Source organism: Mustela nigripes, chromosome 5 (assembly GCF_022355385.1).
Source record: "Mustela nigripes isolate SB6536 chromosome 5, MUSNIG.SB6536, whole genome shotgun sequence".
NCBI classification, from domain to species: domain Eukaryota; kingdom Metazoa; phylum Chordata; class Mammalia; order Carnivora; family Mustelidae; genus Mustela; species Mustela nigripes.
In genome coordinates this window covers 104373039-104389680 of record NC_081561.1, presented here as the reverse complement: position 1 = coordinate 104389680, position 16642 = coordinate 104373039, and the positions used below count along the sequence as shown (strand labels likewise).

At 35.7% G+C, this 16642-nt stretch overlaps 1 protein-coding gene across 8 annotated transcripts in view; it reads left to right on the top strand.

The window, feature by feature from the left end:
- Positions 1 to 16642, top strand: part of SNAP91 (synaptosome associated protein 91) — a 152168-nt gene that overhangs the window by 91105 nt on the left and 44421 nt on the right. For all 8 annotated transcript variants that reach the window (XM_059401002.1, XM_059401004.1, XM_059400997.1 and 5 more), the window contains exons 14-15: positions 12872 to 12886; positions 13033 to 13200. In XM_059401002.1, coding sequence (XP_059256985.1) covers positions 12872 to 12886; positions 13033 to 13200 — 183 coding nt within the window. The remainder of the gene's footprint in view (positions 1 to 12871; positions 12887 to 13032; positions 13201 to 16642) is intronic.

Below are 16642 nucleotides of genomic sequence, written 5' to 3'. Positions count from 1 at the left end.
GTTTTCAGTGCTACACTGAGTTGGTTTTAAATACTTTGTCTATTGTACCAAAATATCAAAATAAAAATTTTTTAACTTTAAAAATGACTAATACAACTATAGAAACAACACAGGGGGAACAACATAAGCAAGGTGGTAGGAGGTACCCCATCATAGCTCCCCATAGCAAAAATAATTTTGGCAGCAATTCATGGAAAAAGTGCCTTTTGGGGAGCTTTGAGAACCAGATAGGAGGTTGTAAAACCCCAATGGAACCTAAGATCAAGGAAGGTTGTTTTGAGAAGGCAGGCCTATATCCAGATTGGAGACTCACCAACCTTGGCCCTAGCTACCGATCTAGAAATACCACCATGCCCCTCTGGATGCATTTATAGTCCTGTTTGGCCTTGGTCCTGCCATCAGCAACATTTACCAAGGGACCCAGAAAGAGCCATGTTTGCCCTTGCCTTAGGTAACAGGTCTGCTGACCTTGGTCTTAGCTGTGAATTCTGAAATGGCCTATGACTCAGTTCCAGCCTTTCTCAGTCATGGTCTGGGAACAGTCCTGCCTGCCCAGGAATCCGGCAACAGACACCCCTATCCCTGCCTCCAGAGGCAATTCCACTGACCTTGGTCCTAACTATGGACTTTAAAGCAGCCCTCTGACTTGGTCTCAGCTCCATTCAGCTATGGTCCAGGACTACACCTGCCTACCCAGGGACCTGGTGAGAGCCAAACCTATCCATGCACTTGCTAACCAGCCCACCATCTGTGGCCTCAAAGGCAGACCCTGAAATGGACTCTTATCTCAGTTCTAGCCCTACTCACCAAGGTCCTGAAGGTCCACCCAGGAATGAGGCAGACCCAAACCCATCCAAGCTCCTGGCAAGAGACCTGCCAACTGTGGGCATCACAGCATTTCCAGCAGGTAGCCACATGACGCAGCTATATCCCCACTCAGTTGTGATTCTGTTACAATACTCTGGGCAGTGTCATTAGTGCAGAGCAGGTGAAGGTCTTTACCTGCCAAAATGAGTCTTTAAAGACTGGAAGAGCTGCTTACTTCTTCAAATGCACAGACACCAACACAAGACTACATGGATTACAAAAAATCATGGAAACAAACATGACACCACCAAAGGAAGCTCATAATACTCTAATAACTGACACCAAAGATATGGAGATCTATAAATTGCCTGACAAAGAATTCAGCATAGTCATCTTAATGAAGCTCAGTGAGATGCAAGAGAACAGAAATAGACAAAATAGACAACAAAACATAGTCAAGAAAACAGTGCATGAACAAAATGAGAAGTTTAATAGAAAGATAGAGGCTATTAGAAAGAACTAAACAGAAATCTAGAGCTGCAGAATATAATGACTCAACTGAAAAACTCAATAGAGAGCTTCAACAACAAACTTAATCAGACAGAATAAAGTATCAGCAAACTCAAAGATAGATCATTAGAAGATACTAATTAGGGGAACAAAACAGGAAAAGAATGAAGAAAGCACATGGGACCTGTGGTTGCTATCAAATGAATGTATATTTGCATCAAGGGAATCCCAGAAGGAGAAGACAGAAAAAGAGGAACAAAAAGCTTATTTAAAGAAATAATGACTGAACACTTCCCAAATGGATAGACATGGATATGGACATTCATATCTGTGATATTCAAAAGTCCCCAAGCAAGATAATTCAAAGAAGGCACAGTATAACCAAATTGACAAAAGTCAAAGACAAAAAGAAAATCTTGAGAACAGTAAGAGTAAAGCCATTTGTCATATAGAAAGGAACCCTGATAAGGCTATCAGCACATTTCTCAGCAGAAACCTTGCCTGCCATGACTAAGTAGGATGATACACTCAAAGCACGGGAAGGAAAAATAAAAACTTCAACCAAGAGTACTGTACCCACCAAAGTTGTCCTTCAGAAATGGAAAGATGAAGAATTTCCTCCACAAATAAAGGCTAAGGAAGTTCATTACCACTAGCCATGCCTCATAAGAAATGTTAAAGGAGTTCTTCAAATTAAAACAAAAGCCTATTAAGTACCAATATGAAAACATATGGAAGAATAAAGCTCACTGGTAAAGGTAAGTATAAGGTCAAATTCAGAATACTCTAATACTGTGGTGGTAGTAGGTAAATCGCTTTTAACTCTAGTATAAAAGTTAAAAGAATTCAAAATAACTAAAGCTACCATAATTTGTTAATATAAACACAATATGTAAAAGTTGTGATATCAATACATAAAATGTCAGGGGTGGGGAAGAAGACTAGGAGTGTAGACTTTTGGTATATGGTTGAAGTTCTTAGCTTAAAATGTAATGTTAAAACTATAAGCTATTTCGTACAAGACTCATGATAAACACACACAAAAAAACCCACCTCTACTAGATACTCAAAAGATAGAAAGGAATCAAAGCATACCACTAAGGAAGATCAACAAGTCACAAAAGAAGACTGAGAGAGAAAGGAAGAGAGGAAGTACAGAATGGTCAGAAAACAGTGAACAAAATGGCAATAATAAGTCCTTATACATCAGTAATTACTTTAAATGTAAATGCATTAAGTTCCCCAAATCAAAAGACACAGAGTGGTTCAACAAGTATTTTAAACAGAAACACAAGATCCAATAATATGCTGCCTATGAGACTCATTTTAACTTTCAGGACACACATAGGTAAAGTGAAGTGATAGAAAAAAGATATTACATGCAAATGATAATCAAGAGAGAGCAATATTGGCTCTACTTTTATCAGACAAAATAGATTTTTGGTCAAAAAACTATCCAAGACACAGAGAAGATCACTGTATTATATAATGATAAAAAGATCAACCCATCAAGATGATATAACAATTATAAATACGCACACACACACACTCTAAACATTGGAACACCTAAATATATAAAATAAATATTAGAGAACTAAGGGGAGAAAGAGCCACACAATAACAGTAGAGGACTTTTTTATGCCACTTTCAACAATGGATAGATAATCCAGGCAGAAAATCAATAAGGAAACAGAGGACTTGATAACTTTATTCCAAAAGGGTTCAACTGACATATACAGAACATTCCACTCAACACAGAAGAGTAGGGGCGCCTGGGTGGTTCAGTGGGTTAAAGCCTCTGCCTTCGGCTCAGGTAATGGTCCCAGGGTCCTGGGATCAAGCCCCGCATCGGGCTCTCTGCTCGGCAGGGAGCCTGCTTCCTCCTCTCTCTCTGCCTGCCTCTCTGTCTATTTGTGATCTCTGTCTGTAAAAATAAATAAATAAAATCTTAAAAAAAAAAAAACACAGAAGAGTAAACATTTTTCTCAAGCACATACGGTACACTCTCCAGGATAGATTGTAAGTTAGGGCACTAAACAAATCTTAGCAAGTTAAAGAAGACTGAAGTCCTATGAAGTATCATTTCCAATCTCAGTGGTATGAAACTAGAAATTAGTAACAAAGGGAAAATTGGAACATTCACAAATATGTGGAGATTAAACAACATACTCCTGACCAACTAATGGGTCAAAGAAAAAACTGAAATGAAATCAGAAAGTATCTTGAAACAAATGAAAATGGCATCATCTGAGTGGCTTAGTTCATTAAGCATCTGCCTTTGGGGTCCTGGACTTGAGCCCTGCATCAGGCTCCCTGTTCTGTGGGGAAATCTGCTTCTCTATCTCCCTCTGCCTGCTGCTCCCCCTGCTTGTGCTCTCGCTTGCTCTCTCTCACTCTCCCCACCACAATAAAGAGATAAAATCATTAAAAAAAGAAACAGATGAAAATGAAAAAATAACATACCAAAACCTATAAGATGCTGCAAAGCAGCTCTAAGAGGGAAGTTTATAGTGGTAAATGCCTACATTAAGAAGAAGAAAGATCTCAAATACGCAAGCTAGCTTTATACCTCAAGGAACTAGAAAAAGAACAAACTAATCCCAACATTAACAGAAGGAAAGAAATAATAAAGATTAGACCAGAAATAAATGAAGTAGAAACTAGATAGACAATAGAAAAGATCAGTGAAACTAAGAATTGTTTTTTTAATAAACAAAATGACAAACCTTTAGCTAAACAAGAAAAAAGGAGCAAAAACTCAAAATTATAAATGAAAGAGGAAATATTACACCTAATATTATAAAAGTTCAAAAGGCCTTAAGAGACTACTGTGAATGATTATATGCCATCATATCAATAATCCAGAAAAATGACTAAATACCTAGATACATAGGACTGACTGAGACAGAACCATGAAGAAATAGAAAATCTGAACAGACCCATATGAGTAAGGAAACTGAAACATGAATCAAAAACTCCCAACAAAGAAAAACACATGACCAGATAGCTTCACAAGTGAATTCTACCCAACATTTAAACAAGAATTAATGCCAGTCCTTCTCTAATTCTTCCAAAACATTGAAAAGGAGGAAACACTTCCAAACTCATTTTTGAGACCTGTAATAACCTCAGACCAAAGCTAGATAGGGACCCTGCAAGAAAAGGAAATTACAGGCCAATAACCTTGATGAGCAAAAATGCAAAAATGCTTTACAAAATATTAGCAAACCAAATTCCATAATATATTATAAGGATCATACACCATAATCAAGTTGGATTTATCCCTGGGATATAAGGATGATTCAATGTATACAAAACAGTAAACATGATATATAGTATTACAGAATGAAGGATAAAAATTGTATGATCTCATTGTACCTAGGTACCCCTGTTGGTTAAGCCTCCAACTCTTGATCTTAGCTTAGGTCTTGATCTCAGGGTTGTGAGTTCAAGCCCCTTGTTGGAATCCATACTGGGCATGGAGTCTTCTTTAAAACAAAAAACCATATGATCTCAATAATCATATGATCTCAGTAGATGTGGGAAAAGCACCAACAGGTTTTAACATCCCTTTTTGATAAAAATTCTTGACAAATTATAAGTAGAGGGAATGTACCTCAATGTTATAAAGGCCATATATGATCAGCTCACAGCTAACATCAGACTCAATGGTGAAAAGCTGAAACCTTTTTCTCTTAAGATTAGGGACAAGGATGCCCCTCTCCATTTCTATTCAACATAGTACTGGAAGTCTTAGCAAGAGAAATTAGACAAGAAAAAGAAATTAAAGCATCCAAACAGGAAAGGAAGAAGCAAAATTGTCTCTGCAGATGACATACTCTTGTGTGTATAAAACCCTGAAGACTCTACCAAAAAGCTGTTAGAATAAATAAATTCAGTAAAGTTGCAGGATACACAATCGACATACAAAAATAAATTGCATTTCTATACACTAGCAACAAATTATCTGAAAAAGTGAGGAAAACAATTTCATTTACAGTAGCATCAAAAGGATGTAGGAGTTAATTTATCAAGGACATGAAAGATCTGTACACTGAACTATTAAACATTGATGAGAGAAATTGAAAACACAAAACTGGTGTTTCTGTATTCCTGTATTCATGGATTGGAAAAGTTAATATTGTCAAAATGTCCATATTACTTAAAGTAATCTATACATTCAGTGAAATATCTATAAAACCTGTAATGACATTTTCCCTTAAATAGAAAAATAAGCCTGTCATTTGTACAAACCACAAAAGACCCCAAGCAGTCAAAGCAATCTTAAGAACGAAACTGAAGACGTCAAATTGCCTGATTTCAAAGTATAATAAAAGCTATAGTAATCATGATAGTATGATACTGAAATGAAAACAGACACCTTGACCAACAGAACAAAACAGAGAGCACAAAAATAAATCCACATATACACAGTCAACTAACTTTCGGCAAGAACACCAACAATATACAACAGGGAAAGGATAGTATCTTTAATAAATGGTGTTGGGAAAACTGGATATCCACATGCACAAGAATAATATTGGAAACTTATACCATACACAAAAATGAACTTTAAATAGATTAAAGACTTCAGTATAATACCTGAAGCCATAAGAAAACAGAAAAATCTTTTTAGATGCTGGTCTTAGCAATGAGTTTTTTGCATATGACACCAAAGCATAGGCAACAAAAGTAAAAATAAGCAGTAGGACTATGTCAAACTAAAAAACTTCTTCACAGCAAAAGAAACAATCAATAAAATGAAAATGTAGCATACAGAGTGGGAGAAAATATTTGCAAACCATGTACCTAATATGGAGTTAATATTAAAATATGTAAGGACTCAATAGCAAACAACTTGATTTAAAAATGGGCAGAGGACCTGAATAAACATTTTTCTAAAGAAAACATACAGATGGCCAGTAGATACGTAGAAAGGTGTTAAGTATCACTAATCAGGGAAATACAAGTCAAAACCATATCATATCACCCCATACCTGCTGGAATGACTAAACCAAAAAGATAAGAGCTAACAAGTACTGATGAGGGTATGGAGGAAAGGGAACCCTCTACACTGTTGGTGGGAGTGTAAATTGTATAGCTCTTATGGAAAACAGTATAGATAGTCCTCAAAAAATTAAAAATAGGACTACCACATGATTTACTAATTTTACTTCTACATGGATATACACACACGAACACACATATCAAAGAGATAGCTACCCTCCCATATTTACTGAAGCTTTATACACAATAGCCAAGATATGGAAATAACCTAAATGTCTGTCAGTGGACTAATAGAGAAGGAAATGTGTTATTAATCAATTCAATGAAATATTATTCAGCCCTAAAAATAAGGAAATCTTGGGCACTTGGGTGTCTCAGTGGGTTAAGCCACTGCCTTCGGCTCAGGTCATGACCCTGGGGTCCTGGGATCGAGTCCCGCGTTGGGCTTTCTGCTCGGCGGGGAGTCGGCTTCCCCCACCCCCTCTCTGCCTGCCTCTCTGCCTGCTTGTGATCTCTCTCTCTGTCAAATAAATAAATAAAATATTTTTTAAAAAATAAGGAAATTTTCCCATTTGGAAAAGCATGGGTGTAAATGTGGAAGACATTATGCTAAGGGAATAAGCCAGACACAGAAAGACAAATATGTATGATCTCACTTGTATGTGGAATCCAAAAAAGCCAAATTCTCAGAGTAGAATGGTGGTTGGCAGAGGATGGAGAGTAAGGCACAGGATGGAGAGACATTAATCAAAGGGTCGGAATGGTCAGTTGTGGGATGAGTAAGTTCTGGTGATCTAATGTACAGCTGATGACTATAGTTGGTAATACTATTGTATACTCGACATTTGCTGAAAGTAACGTTTAAGTATTCTCACCACAAAAATTAAGGTAGTAACTAGTAACTGTGCAAGATGATGGATGTGTTAGGTTGATTGTACTAATCATTTCACAAAGTCTATGTATGTCAAATCATCACATTGTACACCTTGAATACATACATCAGTAAAACTAAGGTGGGGGGTAAAACAGCACAGGTGAAAGACATTAACTCACTGATGAGGAAATCAGTAAGATGAAAATGATGGTTCAGAGAACATTTTTTTTAACATTTTATTTATTTATTAGAGAGCCAGCGGGCACAAGCAGGGGACAGTGGTGGAGTGAGAGGAAGAAGCTGACTCCCCACTGAGCAGGGAGCCTGATGCAGGGCTTTATCCCAGGACCCTGGGATCATGACCTGAGCCGAAGGCAGACGCTTAACCGACTGAGCCACCCAGGTGTCCAGTTCAGAGAACATTTTGAGGAACTTGGTATTTACCCATGTTTGAAAAGGAATGTAAGAATAACTTTAAGTACATTAAATACAAAATTAGTTCATGTCCAATAGGGAAAAAAGATGAAATCTTGAAGTTATCTTCTCCAAGACAGAATATTACTTCAATCACTAGTAGACAAGTTCTGTAACTTTTAATATATCATTTTAGAATCACAATACTTAATTAACATTTAAATTGCAAAGTCAAATAAAGTTACATTCCCGTAGATAATTAACTAATCCTCAGGTGAGCTTGCTAAACAATGTGTCAGGATGACATCAGAATACATGCTACAATCTCTTGATTTTATTTGCAAGTTGTTTTGGCAACAAAATAAATTATAGATAACCAGTCTTATAATATATCTATCTGTAGGATACATACCAGTCCTATAATGCTAATTATAAATATGAGCATTTTAAATATTGGTGTTTTCCACTTTAAATATTTAAACCTTTTATGTTGAAATGTTCAACTCCTAAGCTTATAGCTATCAATTTTTTAAAATAAAATTGCGCTTCCAACTTTGCTTAACTTTATTAAATTTCAGTTGTTAAAAGGAAAATATTGCTGCTCAGATTTTATAAGTGCAGTCTTCTGGCTCTCACACTTTAATTCTGAGCTTCATCTTTCAGAAATATTTGATTATTTCAATTTACTAAGAATTTATTTTCATTACCACAGTGTTCTGTAACAATTGTGCTTTCTAGTTCATTTAAAATGCTTCGAATCCATATCTTTAAGCCACACATTTTTAGTCATAAATTCATATAAGTGACTTTCAGAGAACTTTTATAATTTAAAATTTAGTGTTAATTTATAATCTGTGGGGTTATACAAATTTTTTTCAGTTTTATATAAATGTATGTCTTTAATTCTGTGAACTATTTAAATCAGTATACATACTGTAATTTTTAGAACTTATCAAACATTTAATGGTTTACTTAGAACTTAAATAAACAGTGAAACTGTAAACCATCTCTTTTCACCTTATTCTCTAGCATGAAATTGAAGAGTAATTATTCTTCTTTTCTTTTCTTTTCTTTTTTTTTTTTTTAATTTTGCACCAGAAGAATGCCAAGTGAAAAGATAAAGCTAGGTGAAATGTTCTAAAATTGCAGGGAAACATTGTTATTCATTTCTATCTTCAGGTGCTTTTTGCTAAGATACTGTACTGTAAGGAATAAATTCTAATAACCAATTTTATCAGAATATATTTAAGTTTTGTTAGAAATAAGTAACTATTGGTGATTGAAGTATTAAGATAGCAGTGGATATAGACAAAAGCAGAATAGTGTAGTTTTAGTCAGCTGTGTTCAATGGGCACATTCAGTTTATGTCTTGATTAAAAGAAGGATAAGAGGGACTAAAATCCAGCCTGTTCTCTGCAAGTCAAACTGTGAGCCTTTTTCTTCCTTGAGAAAAAGGTGCTTTTCTTTCCCTAATCTGCTGGTGCAGAGGGAACACTTTTTTATACTGTACAAAATACCTGATAGGCTAGCAGAATCTTGGCTTAGGGCCTGAGGGTCACTTTTTGATAATTAGACATCATTAGTCTACTATCTCAAGAAAATATCTATAACTGCAGTATTTCATAATAGTAGAAGTTCAGCCAGAGAGAAGAACAGTAATAAATTCTCTAATTCCAAGCAGAATAGTAAAAATTATAAGTCTTAAGAAATTGAAGTAAACTTGTATAATATGAAATCAAGAAACATTTGTTACCTTTGGTCTGCATTTTTCCTGTAGATATCCAGTAAGTGAATGAACATGATGCTAAGTTGTAACAAATATGTTTGGCTTGTTATTTCTAAGCAAAAATAAATAAAATCACTTTCTCAATCTTCTTTGATAAAATCATATTTCTCTATTACTGAAGTGCATTTTAATTTTGTATAACCAAACAATAAACTATAAACCTTAAGACTGTAGACTTATTTGAATATTCTTATCTGACCGTAATGCTAGTAAGAGGATTTGTTTTCCAACCACCAAGGGCATTTCAAGTGTTTATTAATTTGTCTTGGGGGTTATGGGTACTGATAAATACTCCCATTTTCAGGTGCATCTTGTAAATGATAGTATTTTTCCTATTGGTGTAAAACAACCACATTTTAGCAAATTCGTATTTTAGTAAACCTAAGTTAAGTAATGCATATAAGATTTGCATTCTGTGTGCTGATAATGAACATATTTGACTGAAAGAAGACAGCATTTTTTAAATCCCTGCCTTTGGCCCCATAATGAGAGTGTTTTTCTCTTCATAATAAATTCCTCTTTCAGCACAAACAAGTGAGTATGTGTGTTGTACTTCTGTGTATCTTAGAGTGGGAAACCGATAATTAGTTGACCTAGTTATGGTTTTTATTAGAATTAAGAGACCTAATAGAAAATAATTACCAACATCCATTTGAAGGCTCACCATTATCATGCAGTCATATGACTCTAATAGTTTCCATGGGGAATATTACCCACAGTACAAGCAATTTTAGTGACCTGTATTACCATTTGCTTGTTAATTAAATCTGCGGGCATATCTGCAGGCTGTTTTGGAAACATGCATGTGTACACACACATACACACAGATTTATAGAAGCTTGAAAGTCAGAGTACTGTAATGAAAATTGTAACGACTTAAATGTTAGCGATTGCTGTTGTTATTAGCAAGCATTTGATATGCTCCAGGTACCGGTGAGCACTTAAATATATTAACACATTCAATCTTTATAATAATCAAGGAAGTTTTGCTTCATATGACTGCAAAATACAGATTTCCTTATTTATCTAGTTGTGGTTTTATTTCCTCAATTACAGTGAATATTTTCAGGTAATTTCCATAATGCAAAAAAAATAACTCTGATTATGTACTACTTGCCAGTGAATTGAACTCTGCTGCTATGGGTTTTGGGAGGAGTGTTTTGTATAGTTTAATATTTTATAAAAAAGTGGTAGCTTTTGTGAAGTGTGTAAGCCTGACGATTCACAGACTTGAACCCCTGGGGCAAATAATACATTATATGTTAATTTAATAAATTTAAAAAAGTGATAGCTTTGAGAATAATAACCTTTCTCATCTTCCTCATGTACGGCTTTTTTTAATAGTAGGGAAAATTTTGCATAAAGCAAGAAATAACATAAATTATATTTCTTCCAGAAAATTAGGATTTTTAGAGACTAAAACCTGTAGCGAAAGCTCTCAACATCGGTTATGCACCAGTATTTTTTTTAATTGTCATACATTTCCCTGGGAATTTCATTTCCATCTTTCGTCATATTGCAGCAAGTCTTATAACCCTCCATCTGAATAAAACACTAGTCAAAAACATGGAACAAGTATTTTAATCCTTTATACTTTTTAAAAAATATTTCTATTTCTCTCTCCTTCTAATAGTCGTAAATAGTCTTCTCCTTTATCACTTACCAAATATACAAAATAAATTTCCCACTCCCTTTCCTAGACAATAACAAGTCTGGAAACTGTTAAATCACGTGGCTCTTAGGTCTTCTGCTAAGTCACATTGCATCTTGAACTAGCCATTGATAATACAATACTAGAAGAGAGTCCTACCAATGCCAGGAGAATAGAGAAACCAAGTCTGTCTGGTTTCTGATGACCCATTTTGGTTTCTAATTAATATTTTAGGATGTTTGAGTACAGAGTAACAGTTGTATTGGGCCTGATACCGTTGGTTTGAGAAATTATTGGAAGTACCTTCTGTTTCTTGGGATTTGGGACCTGATCAGCTAACAGCCCCAAATCAATATAGTTCCCTTTTGGCTGGTGTTAATTACACATACATTCTAAAATTTAAAAACTGTTTCTAATGTGGTACCCTGTGTGCTATAATTTTTTTTAAGATTTTTTATTTATTTATTTGACAGAGAGAAATCACAAGTAGATGGAGAGGCAGGCAGAGAGAGAGAGAGAGGGAAGCAGGCTCTCTGCTGAGCAGGGAACCCGATGTGGGACTCGATCCCAGGACTCTGAGATCATGACCTGAGCCGAAGGCAGCGGCTTAACCCACTGAGCCACCCAGGCACCCTGTGCTATAATTTTTTAAGGTTGTTATGAAATATATAAGATTTGGTTAGGACGGGCTTTGATAACCTTAATGTGCATATAGAGTACTTTATCTAATATTTATTGGGTTTGCAAATTGCATGGCTAGATGTATGTGATCATTTTTAGTGTCAAATTTATGTTTTCCAGTTCTTTAAATGTCTTCTAGAACTTTTAGTTTACAATGTGATTTCTCACATTGTTTTTAAGGCTCTTAAAAAAATAGTTCCCTAATGATAAAATTTCTTTATGATTAAAATAAATTTCCAATAACATTCATGATTTCAAATATGAGCCCTGGGGTTTATCACATGACTGGGAATACAGGAATGCTATTGGACTCTCTAAATGTTTAGCCTAAAGTCATAGTATAGTTAAGAATTACTTTTCCTCGGCTTTTTATTTAGGATGCGAACTGTAATCCCACTGTTGAGCCCTAAGGAAGTACGCACCTCTGAAAGGAACGCAGACCTCAGATGGCCTGAAAAGTTTTGATGCTATACAATCTGTCCCATTCATTTTAAAAATTATTCTCATAATGTCACATAATGTTTATAAATGGGGAGATTATATATCACATTGAAAAACATCCAATAATGTGAAATTCATGAAGACAAAGATCGTGTAGGTGAGGGTTGTTTTTCCCTAGCCCCTAAACTTGGACTCAGTTCTTTGACTCTGTTTGGTACATTCTACAATTGAACTACAGCTATCATAAAGCCTGTATTTATTCTGTGGTTTTCTGGACTGAAGTGACACATCAAATAGATGATTAATACCACTTAATTAACTACAGTTTCTTAAGAATTGATATTTATCGTTTAGTAAAATCCATCAAAGCAGATGAATGGTAAATCTGGTAAGAAATTGAGTTTGTCAGAGGTGTTTAGAGTGGACTTCAGGTGAGTCTCTTGACCTTGCTTGCTCCCAGTTTTCCCATCTATAAAACTGGAAGCTTGGTCTAGGGGATCCCTAAGGTACCTTCACACTGAAACATTCCGTGATAATAATAGGTAGTACACTATTTTAAAATTACAAATGGTCCAGAAAGGTGCATACAACTGAAATGTCTTCAGTTAGTACCTCACCCTGCTTTGGACATTGGTGTGGTTGCATGTTTCAGCTTTCTCTCTCATTTCTTCATATGCTGACACATACTGGACATCGATAGACCTTTTGGGAGAGGGTGAGTAAAGCTTTATTTTAAACTTCTGTTCTGAGAGACTTCCTTCTCTAAATAACTGTCCTTTTTTGGTCATTTGGAGTCTGGTATATCTTGTGTCCTTTCCTCTTCTTCTCTCCTGTCTGTTCTCTGTCGGTGGTACAACAAAGATTCTCTGGCTGCACTTTCCTCTGTTCCCTCTGAAGCACAAATTTCAGATCCGTTTGCACCAGAACCTACCCCTCCTACTACAACTTCTGAAATTGCAACTGCTTCAGCCTCTGCCTCAACTACCACAACTGTCACTGCTGTCACTGCTGACGTCGATCTCTTTGGAGGTTAGTCGGTCACATCATTGGTCCTTTTCCTGCCGGGTTTGCGAAGATTACCTTAGAGTTAAGGGGCTTAAAAGTGTCTACATTATATGACAGCCTGTCAGAATGTTTCACTACTTTTTACCTATTTATTCATAGATAGTTATCTTTGCTAAATTTATAACTTTATCTTGACTTAATTTTAGTGGTTTTAGAGCAAAGGTTCCAATGGTTTAGGCCCATTTTATTTTTCTGGTTTTTTTAAAGTAAGGATTTAAATTACTCTTAGAACGCTTGTCCTATACACATTCCTGCCCCGTAGAATCTATGTGAAAGTGGTATCAGACCTCTATATCATATCTAGGTTTGATTTTTTTTTTTACCAGATTCACACCAGCTGAATGAATAGTACTTGGAAAATATGAAAAGGGAAGTCCTGCCTTAAATTATTTTTTTAAGATGTAAGACAAAAAAATATCCAAGAGTTGTTCAGACTTGGAGGTCTCTGAAGAGAGGTTAGGGTAGGCCCATTTTTGTAACCATAAGCTTGTTCTGTACAAGCAAAAACTTGGAGCATCTTGGGCTTTGGAACTTTGAGAGATTTTTTGATACAACACTCAGAATGCTGATGGAAAACAGGTTTAGGTCAGGTTTTGAAATGATTGCCTGAAAATGTACTTTACGTGCAGATGTAAATTCTGACAGAGTTGATTTATAGTAGTGAGCTCGAGTCAGGTACCGTAGACTCTGGCAGTATAATAGGCCTGGACCTGAGGAACCGTCTGAAACCAGTATATTTACATCTCCCAGTCTGAGTGGTGCTGACGTCCGCACCTGGAGAAATGCTCATGTCAAATACATACATCAAATGGTGTTATAGTCCTCATCGTTTTTGTGTTTCATTACCATCTAACATCTTTCCCAGGGCATTTTGAGAACATGGTAAAGAAATTGGAGGAAGCAAGTGATGGGGAGAGCAGGAGAGACTTGGCAGCTCTGGTGGAGCTGTGCATTCCCCTGGGAACGTACGCTTACACACTGCCATGTAGCACTGTGCTCCCCGCCACGGCCCAGTCTCGGAGGCTGGCCGACATCATCTGAGACAAGAAGCACCGAACTGGACACAGCATCGTGGCCAGTTCCACACAAGGAAGTTGCTGCTGCCTTGCTATGCTGCCATTCCTACTATAGGAGAAAGCGGGGGTTTTTTGTTTGTTTGTTTGTTTGTTTAAGAAGTAGGGAAAAGCTTTGGAATATTTTATTAAAAATAGCCAACCACTAGCAAAAATTACAGTTATGCCTCTATAACTTCTTAGACCAAAAATTAAATTTTTAGCTTAACTTTATAAAACCAACTTCTTCGTGTCCTACCTCCCCCCCATACAACTGGCATTGGGTATGAGTGGTTTCTCATAGGCTTATGTTGACAGAAAAACTTTAAGAAAAATATGAACAGGATGGATAACTATTTTGTGCTTAAACATTTCTATATCTTTAGCTATTTAGATTTTTGTTTTTCAGTACATTTGTAAGGAGCTTAATTGCCTTTAAGAAATCAATCAACTCTAGCTTGCTTCCCTCATGGCTCTCTAGAGTAATAAAGCCTAATATATTGCTTTGAAATAGTCTTTGCGCCATCATGCCATTTGTGTGGATCACTAATTACTGATTTTTTTGCATTCCTCAAGCAGAAAAATCTGTATGTTTGTAAATATTGTCATGGCTTTTTCTGCCCTGAAATACAGATTTCAAAGACTAAAACTTCAGAAAGCCATCTAACTTAATGCCAAAGAATGGAGCCTTCCTTGGGATTTTACCAATATCTTTTCTAGGCATTTGGCTGTGGGTAGAGTGAGTACATCTGTAAATCTCATCACAATCATTTTTATTGATCTGGATAGTCCCATAAACTGTCTCCTGAGCTCTTGGAGCTATAAAATTTCTATCATTTATGGTCAGAAGTCTATGTGTATCACCGTTAGGCACTTTTTGAGAATACTTCCTAACTTCTTTCATGCTCTTTATTGACTTATAAGGAATCATTTAGAGATGGGCCATGTAGTATGGCCATTTTTTTTTTCTTAATCTGTATCACTAAAATAGGTAAGTGTTAGAACTCTTAAATATATAAGGGCACCAGATATTTTGTTTACGTGACTTTTAAACATGCTTTCAAGGTTTTTGTCTAGCTTGTACATCAATATTAAATAAATAGCTTTAGAAATAAGTTAAAGATCTTTCATTTCTGAAAAGTAGCTAATTTATTTCATGAATATGAAATATTAAAACATTGATGTTTTCTGTGCATTCTCATTATAGATTTGAAAAGTAGGAAATGTCCATCAATTTTAAATACTCATATTGATACCCCACCTAACATTTTAGTTATTTCAGTGTAAGTCATTAAAAACCTTTTTTCAGAAACATTGTATTTACTAAATGCTTTATTTTTTAAAGTGAACTTTAAAGAAAAAATCTGCTTGCTGTGGTCATGCAGAACAGGACAACAAGATAGTATTGTGCTTTTCAAAAAATCAGTAAAATTTACAAATACTGATGAAAATAAAAGACAAAGTTATTTAAAATATTCTATTTTTCACTTGAAAACTTGCTAACAGCAGCACATTAATTTGTGACAACACAGGATTTCTCTAAGCATGAGAATACTAAAGTGAGACTAATTCCTCTACACATTCACCAGGGCACCCTTTCAATCACTTGTGTCAATTTGTGAGCAAACCCTTCATGAGGACATAGTCTGTGGGCATGAAACCAAGTGGCTAGAAAACAGAAAGCTTAGCTCACAAGCTAGCTTTCATTTGCACAGGTTTGTTGAGAAACTAATATAATCAACCTTCCTTAAAACCAGTACTTAAATATAGCTCTTAAAAGTGGATTTCATGTATAGAGTCTTATAACCTGGGACCTTTGAGGAAGACTTAGAATGGTGACTTTCAGGCTTTTGACAATGACTGAAACCTTTATGCCAAGTATGTGATGTAAAGATGGCTTATGTGACTGGAGAAGATGGGGAGAATCCAGGTTGGAGAAAATGACAGCTATTTGAAATTTTTAGAAAGATAGTCACATGCTAAAAAATTAAAGAGAAAATTCTTCCTAGATTGCTAGAAGGGAAAGAAGACTGGTCTATAATGGTATCAAGGAGATGATTTTGCTGGGGAAGGTCTGGACTGGGTCCATAATTGTAGAACAGCCGGAACATGCATGTCCAGGAAATAGCACTTTTTGAAAATAAGCAAAATGTAAAAATGAACTGCAAATGGGTACCAAGAGAAAGAGATCTTACCTGGAAAAAGATTGAGTTTTCAGAACGGGAGGGATAATGCTGCCATAGATAATGAAAGAAAGCTAGGTAGTAGAACAAGTTTTGTTTTATTTTCAACAAAAAAAATTCTATTACCTCTCACAGTTCTGGAGCCCGCTGAGCTCTGCTGGACAATTGTCA